General features: G+C 39.0%; 1 protein-coding gene across 2 annotated transcripts in view; it reads left to right on the forward strand.

Annotated features, from left to right (window-relative positions):
* The window catches only part of LOC145777976 (unconventional myosin-VIIa-like), a 49378-nt gene that overhangs the window by 34187 nt on the left and 2280 nt on the right, over window positions 1-12911 (forward strand). For both annotated transcript variants that reach the window (XM_082589354.1, XM_082589353.1), the window contains exons 33-45: window positions 84-215; window positions 446-553; window positions 1462-1627; window positions 2301-2379; window positions 4129-4295; window positions 4925-5115; window positions 5578-5699; window positions 6175-6329; window positions 6710-6863; window positions 7548-7685; window positions 11967-12090; window positions 12314-12515; window positions 12672-12855. In XM_082589354.1, coding sequence (XP_082445480.1) covers window positions 84-215; window positions 446-553; window positions 1462-1627; window positions 2301-2379; window positions 4129-4295; window positions 4925-5115; window positions 5578-5699; window positions 6175-6329; window positions 6710-6863; window positions 7548-7685; window positions 11967-12090; window positions 12314-12515; window positions 12672-12855 — 1922 coding nt within the window. The remainder of the gene's footprint in view (window positions 1-83; window positions 216-445; window positions 554-1461; window positions 1628-2300; window positions 2380-4128; window positions 4296-4924; window positions 5116-5577; window positions 5700-6174; window positions 6330-6709; window positions 6864-7547; window positions 7686-11966; window positions 12091-12313; window positions 12516-12671; window positions 12856-12911) is intronic.

Here is a 12911-nt window from a genome sequence, read left to right on the forward strand (position 1 = left end):
CCAATGAACATTGTACAGTTAAAGTAAAGTAGGTGGTTTTATGTTTCCATAGTTACAATTATCAAACTCCGACTTGCGTTCAGGTCGGCACCAACCTGATCTATGAGCAAATAGTTCGTGGCGTGAGGTTTGGAGAGTACAAGTGCGATAGTGACCTCACACTCAGCCAGCTAGCCTCGAAGCAGTACTACGTGCAGCATGGAGCGGACATCAAGGTATTGCGTCAAATGTTATTCTTGTCATTGTACATCGATGTAGTTACGTCACACTAGCAATTGAACTGTGAAGATGACAAAGTTATCGCCAAAGCCCAAACATTAACTCTGGTTACGTAATCTTCTTCAGCTCTTGAATATTAACAAGCAGCACAAGCAGCAGTTGTGTTAACCCGTTGTTGTTTGACTGTTTATTAAATATATTATACTGTCTTCCGATGATATTACAGAGTGCGTCTCTGGCAACCCTGCTTCCCAATTACATCCCCAACCGCACTGTGACGTCACTGAAGAACATGGACTTCTGGATAAACTTGATTGTGAAGCAACATAATGAGGTATGTTGGGGAGATGGAGGGAGTTTGTGAGATGCTGACATGATTATCTGGATGGAGTCAGTGTGACGTCTTGATGGCGCAGTGGATAAGGCACTTGCTTTGTAATCATTCAATCCTGGTTCGGCTACCGACTTAAGCCTTCGGAAAATACGGGACTGGTCATCTTACTTTTGTTAGTGCCAAAAGAGAACCTTATCGTCTTATTCTCAGATGCGTACGACCAAGCATTAGACCACCTCTACTGTCTGCACGTATTGGTGTGAAATGGCGTTTTTTAAGCAAATGTTAAATTAACGTTATGTTTTTCAAAGCATATTGTTTTAAAAACTCATTTAAATTTGGTTGTACAAACAAATCAATTAGAATCGAATACGCTTCATTCTAAGATGTGTCATGACACCGATAATATATACTGAAGCCTCTGCAATCTGCATGGTAGAAGGATTAGGCTTGCCCGCTGGAGGTCAACATGAAAGAAAATTGAAACAAAAATTAGAATTCCCGTCAGAGTTCAAAGGGTTACAATAAAAATAATTATAGGCTTGCCCGCTGGAGGTCAACATGAAAGAAAATTGAAACAAAAATTAGAATTCCCGTCAGAGTTCAAAGGGTTACAATAAAAATAATTACCGTTGAATAAAGGAGTGACTTCAAGTAGAGCGGTATTTGACGTCATAATCTAATCAGCCTACTACTGTACTAAAAACGTGGTCAGAATAGTTACGGTACTAATGATGTGGCAATGAGACCGAAACAGCTTCTACCTCCCGCTTTATTCCCTCCACGGTCGACTGGAAATGTGAAACCGACGCCATGTTGGGGGATAAGTGTGTTACTGATAAAGTCTGGAAAACCTGTTGCAATTCATTCACAGTCGATTTAGTTTAATCGCATGATTTCCACCTCAGGCGATATACACGCGCGAACGCTGGGAGCCTCAGAGGGTTAAGGAGGACGTCGTCACTCAGGGGAGGTTCTCCTGGCCTTTGCTCTTCTCGCGTTTATACGAAGCGTACCGGTTATCCGGGGTCGAGCTACCAAAGAATGAAGTCATCATTGCCGTCAATTGGACAGGTGAGTCTATCCGAAGGTTATCATTATCCATAGGCATACGAAGCCGAGCAACGTGATCAAGTTTAACATCTTCAAGTTTATTACATTTACATAAACATAAACTTGAAGATGTTAAACTTGATCACGTTGCTCGGCTTCGTATGCCTATGGTTCAACAAGACAAACTCTCTACCGAAGCTCTATTATCATTATCCGTCTACTTATTTTCGGTCAAACCATATCAGAACCTTCCAAACCCCGCTTTTCAAATGCGGTTTTACATCCGCTAACTACCGCAGCACACGACCAATTATATTTACTATGAATCCACAGAGTGTCTAGATCGCTGCAAATTGGGACGGTGGCTAGAAACCAATCGTAATTATAACTTCAAATTGCATAACTGGCAATTTTCCGTAACATTGGCAAAGTGAAACAGAGATTGAGGGATATGCCTACTTAATTTGAAGAGTTTTTAAGCGAAAGCTGAATCAGAATTGAATTAACTTCACTTTATGCATTTGTTAATTCATTCATGAAGGCCCAGCCGCATGCCATCAGTGAGAATCAAACACACTGCCTTACGAGTGCCAGATTAATTGGACAGTCATACACCCCACTGGAATGATAGCGTTATGATGCATTTTTTGTTTTTAAATTTTCTGTAAAAAATTCTAATTCATACTTCTGATAGGTGTGTTCCTCCTGAACAACAACGAAGAAGTTATGCTGGATCTTTCTTATCCTGAAATCACCGGAGTTGCCGCAAACAAGTAAGCGCATCGACGACTTATTCTAAATCAGTTGAATGTTATTTAGAAGGAGCGATCTTCCAGACGTCAGCACAAGGCTGACTGATCACTGTAGAACAGCGAGTAGTTCGTTTCGCTAGCCATAAAGGCGTGGCCTCCGCACTAGTCATCAAGACTATTCCAAAAACAGTTGTTCTCGGCAGTCGAATGTAGGAAGAATTGACAGCGATAAATATCAGTATCGCACCACTAATTCACGTCACATGAACGATGTCACAACCCTAAATCCATTCCTTTGCTGAATGCCAAGCGGAAATGAAATTAGTACCATTTTTAAAAGGTCTTTGGTATGACCCGACATGGAATCGAACCCACATCTACCAGACTCAGAGGCGGGCATTCTCTCACACAGCCACTGAGGCGGTACATGGCATTCCAGTGCTTTGCTTTTTTAATTGCAAACTGAGCCGTTTTGTTCAAGTCATGAGACATATCATTGCGGTAGGCACTTTAACGTAGTACACTCTTCGAAAAACGTACACGCAAATCAGCTGGCTTCAGTCATGTGACTCAACACGTGATTATCTGGTCGTCTTTATCGAAAAATTTTGATACAAAGAAATTTAACTGAATGCATCCCCACAACCTGCGTGGCCGAATGGGTTAGGGCAAAGGAGAAGTAATTTCGATTGCGTGGGTTCGATTCCCACCTTCTGCTAATACTATTTTTTATTCTGCAACTGAACTGACTGCATAAAGAATCTTAATGACTGCAATCAATGGAGTTAATAAGGAAAATTGTGACTGAAATACCAGTGATGTCATATACGTCACGCATGATTGCGTTATGAAATTCAGACAGTGTACTACGTTAAAGGCATACTAAATGAAAATTTCAAACCGGAATTAAGCATTAAAATGAGTAAACTGAACATTCAAGAATACATTTCAAAAACTATTACCCAAAAAAAATTGTTTTCAATGGCGCTGGCAAGGCCCAAAGTCCAGTGTTTCATTTATTTTCATTTTTTTCAAAATGACCAAAACGTGCAAACACCGCTCGAGAATACGTCACAAGACAGCAATAACAAAAGCCACGTTACCACATCTGATGTTTTGAGCAAACTGTCTGCTGTTTTGATGTTGAAATGCGCTGTTTTGATGTATTGTACATACATATATAGCCTACAGTCAAATCGCCCGCAGTAACAATTATTGCGTGATCGGTTGATTGCTAGTCTTTTGTTACGTAGACTGTACAGTCGCACGCTTCGTTGCTCAGGCCCAATCTCATTTTGAAAGCTCTGACAAAAGCACGCGCACAATGGTGGTCAGACTGCAATGGGGCAAAATTTTATTGAAAATCGTTTTATGGTAGCATGTTAAACACAAAGAAAGTGGAAAATCGCCAAGTCAGGTTTTTCCTTTAGTACTCCTTTAAAGTGCCTACCTATCATTGCGACGGAACGAAATAATGAAGATGGATCGACAAAAAAATCTATTTAATGCTACAGGAGTTCAATATTCACAAGTTTACTAGATCTTTAATATAAAACGTGACAGGCTACTATCTTTACAGTCTCATGTAGTTTCAACTTAACAGCAGCAGCAAAAAACAATGTTTTTTGTATATTATGCTGATAGCATTAATTCAAATTTGCATCATCCTCATTCTTAATTTGTGGAAAAAGAAGGTGTGTCTGCTGCTGGTGGGCGTGGTCATGGTGTCCAATCAACTTTTTGCAACAATCTTGATTTGCTTTGAAACAGGACCGAGAAGCTGAAAGGTCCCAGCTTCACGTTGTCAACAGTGCGTGGCCAAGATATCACGTTTACGTCAGCAAACGCCGATGACGTCACAGAGCTGATTGCTTACTTCATAGATGGTCTGAAAGAAAGATCAACATATGCGGTTGCCATGCATACAAACTCCAAAAGTAAGTAATAAGTATGCTATATCAAGTGGTTGCGTCAAAACATCAAAAATTATCCAAAACTGAATGAAATGAAGGTAAACGTTGTAACAGCGTTAACAACAAAAGGCGGTGTGAGCTGTGTGTTCATCAAGGTACGTTTTATGTTCAAGATATATCAGACACAACACCCCGACATATGCTGCTTTCCTTACATTCACGGAAAGTCCGTTATTCTTAAAATTTTCCTCAGCTTGCCGATTTGTTCCTTGGGTGGAATACTTTTGGTTGCTGGCGTAGTGATTGTGGTTGTAGCGCGTCTTGATGGCGAAAGTGACTTGAAAAAGCTTTATGCTGTCGCAGCGTCGCTTCTGAAAGCCGGTTGTGAGAACCCTGTCACGACGCTCGAAAGGGCGGCGGTTCGATACCGCTTAAAAGCATGCGGTTGTGCGTTTGGCAAGACACTTGAAGTTATGCCTGAAAGAACATGAAAATTGACTTCCTTGCCTTCCTCTACACTTAATTCAAACCATCAATCATCGATTATAAGCGAGTATAACGCTGTTGTTTGTTGTTCGTTGTTCTATACAACACAAACAACAGCGTTGAACAATCTAAACAAATGTTTACGGTGGTAACCAATTGGTGTGCAGGTGCCGACGACTCGACCGTGATGCGATTCAAAAAGGGAGACTTGATATTTATGGACCAACCCGCGGGTGCCAACTTCTCGTCCAGTGGATGGCGCTCTGGAGTTAACATGAAGAACAACAAGTCTGGGGATTTCCCTCCTGACAGCGTCTATGTCATCCCTACTCTCATGAAGCCGACTCAAGAATTAGTGGTTTGTTGCTTTAACACTTTTTTTGTGCTAAAATCTACAGTACTGTTTAGAAGAGACGTATTTTTATGTCTCTCTCAACGTTTTAACAACGATAAGTAGTAATGATTGCCACGTAGGCTAACTAGCATACATCTCAGCCGTCAAATCAGTCCAAGTTTTAATGTCATGTTTTTTGCATGTTTAAATTTTACATCCAGATGTGGCAATTGGGAATACGAGAGTTCGCAGTTTAATTTTTGTGTTTTTATTTACGTTGCAGACGTCTGCAGACGTTGAATCAATGTAAAACGGGACTGATTTGCCGGCTGAGATAGCTATCGTAACATGCAAAGGTTGTGAATGGGGACTCCCCTATAAAGGTTTCTGCCAAACTAGATCTTGTATGTGAACTTTCTGGGTATTATTGTTTGAATTTCTCCCGAATGAGTGAGAAGAATCGTCATATTTAATCCTGACTTTCAGGACTTCATCACCATGTCTCCCGAGAAGATAGCCGAGCATGGATACAACACCATCCGGAAGGAGTCCCACGATCCCAATGAGAAACCCTACACGCTGGAGGAGTACGCGGAGGACTTCTTCAGGTAGGGATGCTTGTTTGAATGGTCGTCGTGCCAGCTCCAAGGAGTTGAATTGAAATTTTTCATTAGACACACTTAATTTGTGGCTGGGGTTTGTTTTTACCTGAAATGCATTTTGGTTGAGATGAAACCACCCAATTGAGTTGATGATACTTTTATAGAAACTCCATGATACCAACAAAAATATCTACCAATTTTAACATGAATTAAAAAAGGCTAAATTCTCAACGGAATTACTCAATTTCCTAGCAAAGGTGTTGAGGCCAAAATCATAATTGAAATATTTAGTAAACAGTTTGCAATTAGATGGCGGTTGGGTACAAACGAAGGAAATCCGGGAAAGTTTCCACTTGTTATTATTGATTAAAAATAATTAGAATAGGCTGACTCAGGGGCCTTGATGTCCCATGCACTTCGAAATGTAATGGATAAGATGCGAGATCATCATAAAAGGACTAACAAGATCTGTCTTCTTCAGGGATCCCATTCCTCAGACCATGAGCAGAGTCGCTCCAAGCAGAAGAGGCAAGGAGAAGTTGTACTTGATGAGCAGGGATCCTATTAGACAGCCTCTGCTCAAGAAGCTCGAAAACAACCACGATATGGTCCAGGAGGCAGTTGCCATATTTATGGATATCCTTTAAGCTTTTCATCTAGGCAATACAGATCATGGGGATGCGAAACTACATCCGCGTTTGGCTTATCCGCAACACTAGAAGGGTTAAGTTTTTTTTGATTTACAAATTAATGTACTTTTTATGGGTTACATAAGAGGAGTGAAGTTGGTTTTAAGGTAATTTAAGATTTTTTGTTGAAAGCAAGGAAGTAGCAAAGCATAAAAAATGTCAAATTGGCAATTGACCCTATTAATGTTTTTCTAGTTAGTCCTTTATTAGTTGATGTTGTTTAAATCTTTTCCAGATCAATTCTTTTTAAGTATTTCATTTGAAGCACTTGATGTTTTTAGCAACAAAACGTTGCTGTAAATGTTGTATTCTTTGACCCCTCTGCACCTATCATGAAATATATGGGGGATTACCCTTCAAAGAGACCTCGGTACGGGAACGAGCTGACCGACCAGATATTTGAAGGACCGCTCAAGTACGAGCAACTCAAAGATGAAGTTTTCTGCCAGTTAATGAAGCAACTGACCAATAACAAACAAGGGTAGGTGAATCTACTCATAAAGAACGTTTAGGCTAGAATTTGAAGGACTGGTACTGTTTGGTATGAGGTTTTACGAACCCCGGCCCATTTCTATTGGCTTCCAGATTGCAGATTATTTATTTCTCTGGGCAACTGTTTGAACGTTCGGTCTTCTCCGTCTGAAGCTTTTTTTACACAGAATAGACTGTTCAGTGTTCACCCGGCAGTTATTTATAATATAACATACCGTACAGTAATATCTAGCATTCTCTTCAGCTGGTCAACATTTATTGTGGTAGCCAAGTGTGCTTTATTTTCTTGTTACTCTAAGACTCGAGGGGATCTGCCTGGTATCATTTTATGAACTTTTTATAAACGTTGAGTGATCCTGGGCTTGAGGAAGTTAAGGTGATCTCACTTAGTAGCTTCATTTTATTAATTTAATCAAGGGGTTCCCTTTATAGCCCCGTTTACCACTTGGCAACTGTGTAATGTTTTTTTCAGATCAAGTTTTAGATATTTATCATGGATCTGTCTTTTTCTTTTCTAAATTTATTCATCCACCGGTTGAAAATACTTTTAATGCAAAAACGTATCTTGACTTGTCCACATATGTTGGCCTCCCCACCTGCCTTAACCTCTCCAATGTCCACCCATCTTCACCTTTCCACTTGAAGTGTCCATAATCAACGATTGTCCTCACAGGTACAGCGAGGAGCGAGGATGGGAGCTGATGTGGCTAGCAACCGGGGTCTTTGCTCCTAGCAACCAACTTCTTCCTCACCTTCAGAAGTTTTTAAGCACAAGGAGATCTCATCCTATTGCTCATGATTGCTACTTGAGGTAGGCGTGTAGGCAACGCTGAAGGTGGCCGGGATAAACTAAAATTGTGAGCCATTATAACTTGGTAATAAAGTACCTGAAATGGTGCAGATAGCAAGATTTTTTTTTTTTTTTCTTGATCAATGTAAAAATAAAAAAGTTTTTCTATCTCGAAAATGGTTATTAAGCATGAAATTAATTTATGCAATTTCACCTGAAGAACAACTTGGCGTATTTTTGAGTTTGTTTTAATTTTACATGAAATGCAACTGTTCGATAATAGCCACGTACAAGTTGATCTCTTGTGCGGCACGCAGGCCGGGTTGCATATTTACAAAAGGTTCCCTATTTTGTGCCTATCTCGAAAACTGACCAATCAGAAGCCGTATCGCTTTCTTACGTCAACTCATTTGCAAAGTTTCTTTGCGTGATTGCGTCGAGTTCGTAGGTTTTCTCCAGGATTGCCAAGTTCTGCGGTTTTCCCCTGGAGTTAGGCTAGTTTTATTTCAAAGTCGCGGAAAAATGTTAGCAGTGGAGTTTTTTCTTGTTTTGTTTTATATTCACAAAAAAAGCTTTGACTATATTCTGGACTTGTTTCATCACTTTCGACGACTGGGCTACTTTTCAGTAGCAGTTGGGCTATAAATTTTAAAAACATCTGGCAACCTTAGTTTGCTCGCTGTTCATGTCTGCTCTGCTGTCTGGCAGGCTAATCGCTAGGCTAGTACTGTGGCAGGCTACATCTCGTAAGATTTTTGTATATCAAATAATCACTGAATATACAATGTGCAGTAATGAACCGTGATGATTATCCAATTCTTACAATACATATTCTTACAATCCAATTCTTACAATTTTAGATTTGGACTATCGGACAAAAAGAAAGCATTTCACCCCTACATCTCATTCCTATATATGTTGCAAACATTTCACTGAAGTTGAAATCTTGACTTTATAATTTACAAATTTTGACTCATAACTTTCTGCGTTTGCAACCCAAATGCCAAATACAAAGCATATTAGAAATCAAACCGTTGGCGTTAAGTAAGGATATCTTTGTTTTTCTAATGAAATAAAAGAAAAATGTGGAAGACTCAACGACAAAATGAAAGACAAAAAATGGACAACAAATGTATTAGGCAAATAATAGATCAATAGCCGCCTCAAAATTGAATTTTTCGAGCTTTCGCCGAAGCAAAATCAGCGATAATATCTTCAAAATCAAGTTTTTGAACGTAATCTCTTTCTATAGAAAGAATCGATAGAGCTGATAGCCGATCATCATTCATGGTAGAACGTAAATACGGCTTTATCATTTTGAGAAACTCCTCTAGATTTATGACCTAATAATAAATGTTACTAAAAATTGAACAACAGACAAAGTAGGCTACAGGCTACAGCTATCCAACATCACGCAAGAAGCAACTCGAGCTTTTTAGCTGTTGTTATATCCTTAAATTTTTTAAGGTGTACTAGCTGTCTCTTTGTAAATCATTTTCTTGTTTTACTTTTTATTTATTTTTGCATTACTTCATTTCTCGTGCTGTGTGCACTGTGCAGCCTCATTTTGCCGCCCCTGGCGCAGAGCCGGAACCGCCAAGTGGCTGCTACGCCACTGCAGAGAAGTGCGTTGCATGGAACTTGTCTAGAGGATCAGTGTTCATTCCTTTAAACAGGTTATATTGATCTATGGTCACAAAGAGCACGCTCTGCAGGAGCTCGTTGATACCAATAATCTTACCACCTGGCATGATTCAAATGTAAACAGCTGCTCTTCATCCTGCTTAAATATGTCCTGCATATGATTGGAATATGATTGTCATCTTTAAGGATACTTTATTGGTAAGATGAAAACATAAACGTTATGCATAAAATTCATTTACTACAATTTACTTCTTTAAGAAGATACATCAGATGGTATAACATGACAGAGCACAATACCATGCAATAGTGACAATCAAGGAAGCAAGTAAATGATAAGATTGATGATACAAGCAATTTGAACAACGTAATTAATGCTTCCAACACTTTGATCAAGTTTACCCAAGTCAAATATTCTATAATGTAAATATCTACTTTATATCGCCATTTAGATTACACTATGTTTCGTGATATACACAAGTAGATGTAAATATACTTAATCAATGACTAAGACAGTTAATCATGCAAACAGCTATAGGCCTATCCCTTCGTAGATAGGGTGATTACTTATTAAAAGTCAGCATTTTGTGTCTGCTTCGTAAAGATGACCTGTATTTAATAAAATATATCACATGTTAAATAAAAGAAATAAAAAATAAGCAAATACTTCTTCGAGATATGGCCATCAAAAATAGTCCGGAATGACCAGATTATGTAGTCAAATCACAACACACTGATAAACAATCTACCCTGCCACAGTAAGGTATTGCTAATCAATGAAAATTTGATCTTATTCAATAAGAATACAACAGCAATTTCACCAATACTCACTTCATACGATTGGTTGTAAATAAATGTGAAGTAAGCATACAATAAACATTACAGTACAATACTAAGCACGCTTGAAAAAACTGTTAAGGTGTGAGAGTAGCAATTCCATTGGCTGTGAGGTATAACAAATAACATAGGTGAAATGATGGTTGGTTATCAATGTTGCGCGAACTCTGGAACCGCACCCATGGTCTGAATGCATGCAGTAAATGTCTGTGAAGTGAGCCCAGAAAGGTTTCTTTTTTTCCAAAGTATAAAGAGATCTCTAGCTTTTCCCAAGAAGGTCAAACTCGGTTGTTGTTTGATTCCATCAGCTTCAATTGGAGAACACATCTCATCTCTTTTTCGAAAAGCTGAAAAAATACAGTGCACATTAGCAATTTCTGAGTAGTGTACACCCATTGGTACACAACATACAATTTAGACCTACTATCCTCGCTAAAACGAACCTTTTTTGCCTCGAATTAAAGTCAGAAGACGGTGAATAAATGAGCAAAACTTATTTGCTGGGCCGTAATAAGTACTGTTGTCCCTCTACACAATTTCAATCTAATTAATTAAATTTAACAACCAAACTAAAGCCATTCTTTTGATCTTATTCTTACCTTTTGTAGGTGTTGTAACAGACATGATTTTCCACACATTTGCAATTAAATTTATGAAACAGGCAGCATCTTTTTTTCATTTCTTCATCTTTCGGAAATTAAAACATTGGTACTTTCACTGCAGTCTTGCAAGACTTGTACCCACTTTTACAGCTTGTTACACAACACACAAACCCCATTTCACAAATATAGATTATTAAAGCACTGAATTAATCACAATAAAACCTAAATGAAAGATCCGATTAAAACCTTGGATTGCTACTAAAATTTAACATATGTATGTATATACTTTTGTTTATAAATAACTTTCTGGACTACTAACAAGCTAGCCTTTTAGTTAGCCTATATTGATTTACTTCCTATTATAGCCTAGGCCTACAGCTATAACCGTACAGAACCACTTTAGGGGGCAAAATGTGTGCAATTTTAATAAAACATTGCTTAATTCAGTGGCGTATTCTCCATACATGCACTGCATGCCTTACAATTCTGATGAAATCAGAAATCTTTCAAGGACAACGAATTTATGCGTAGAAATAGAAAATGTTAATAGCAGAACCTCCTCGCTCTCTTAATTTCAATATTCGAAACAGCTGTTCATTTTTAAACTTTGGCAACTTTGCTGACCCTGGCAACCAGCCTAGACTATCTGTGGTTTTGTTAGCCAGCTTGGAGAAAGATATTAATTGCACAGGCTTTCTCAAGTTTGCAACGTTCTAACCGCTTTACCAATTGCACAGGTGGTAGGCTACCTGAGAAGCCATGATGCCAGCAATTGCCTAGGTTAGGCTACCAAAAAATTAACATTGCCAATTTGTCAGGCTCAATTTCACTTGCACCAGTAGGCTACCTAGGCTACAGTTAACTGACTAACTTGCTATAACTTCTACATCGAGTGCCAAGAAAATTACACTAACTCATTTTCCATTGATAATTATTTTATGCGCGCTTTCATTCATTTCAATTAACTGACTAACTTGCGAATTTTAACCTACCAGCCTGCTCCTGTACCAGACATTACTAGCAGAAGACCAAAGAAAGAAAACGTAAATGACGCAATGACGTAAGAAAGCGATACGGCTTCTGATTGGTCAGTTTTCGAGATAGGCACAAAATAGGGAACCTTTTGTAAATATGCGGCCGGGTTGGGCATATTTTGTTGAATGATTTGTTCGTGAAATAACAACGTATCCATTGCACACGAAATAACATCGTTCATCCACAGATATCAGCGGCCGATACGACACGGCCAGAGAAAGTACCCGCCCCACCTGGTGGAAGTAGAGGCCATCCAAAACAAAACCACGCAGATATTTCACAAAGTTTATTTCCCTGACGACACTGATGAGGTAAGTTCATGTTTTGCGTCATATATTGTGACGTCTTCTCTTCAACGGCAAATTTTCCTCGTTTTCTCTGATAAAATAGGTTAAACAGTTTTGCTTATTGTACATTTATTTAGAAATGAAGGAAAGCTTCTGTTTCGTTTGCTAAATCAACTAAAAAAAACGGTTTCCAATGTGCCTTTACTTACTCTCTTAGAGCAGTTTTCAATCAAATGTTGCCTTCCAGGCATTCGAAGTCGAATCAAGCACCAGAGCGAAGGACTTTTGTCTCAACATCGCCAATAGATTGCGACTGAAGAGCTCCGATGGCTTCAGTCTCTTTGTGAAGATAGAAAGCAAAGTTATCAGCGTTCCTGAAAATGATTTCTTTTTTGATTTTGTTCGCCATCTCACCGACTGGCTGAAGAAAGCCAAACCGACCAAAGACGGTAAGCGCTGGTTCAATTCCCAAGGAAAGCGAATTGATCTTTTTTTTACAGTTTTGAGTTTAATTTCCTGATTTCAATTTGAGTCTTGGTCTCAATCATTAAAGGTATTGTTGCTTTGTAAGACCACTTTCAACAAGGTGATAATTTCTGTTGCAGGTTCTGCCCCTCAAATGACCTACCAAGTCTTCTTTATGAAGAAGCTCTGGGCGTCGACCGTGCCAGGCAAAGACCCGAACGCAGACAACATATTCCACTTTTATCAGGAGAAACCGAAATACTTGCGCGGCTATCACGGCTGCACCAAGCAAGAAGCATATCATCTGGCAGCCCTGTTGTACAGGTGAGTGATGAAGAATTGTGAAATGTGATTGAAACAGTGTGTATGTGTATTCTCGA

This window comes from Aplidium turbinatum, chromosome 10, assembly GCF_918807975.1.
Source record: "Aplidium turbinatum chromosome 10, kaAplTurb1.1, whole genome shotgun sequence".
Taxonomy (NCBI): Eukaryota; Metazoa; Chordata; class Ascidiacea; order Aplousobranchia; family Polyclinidae; genus Aplidium; species Aplidium turbinatum.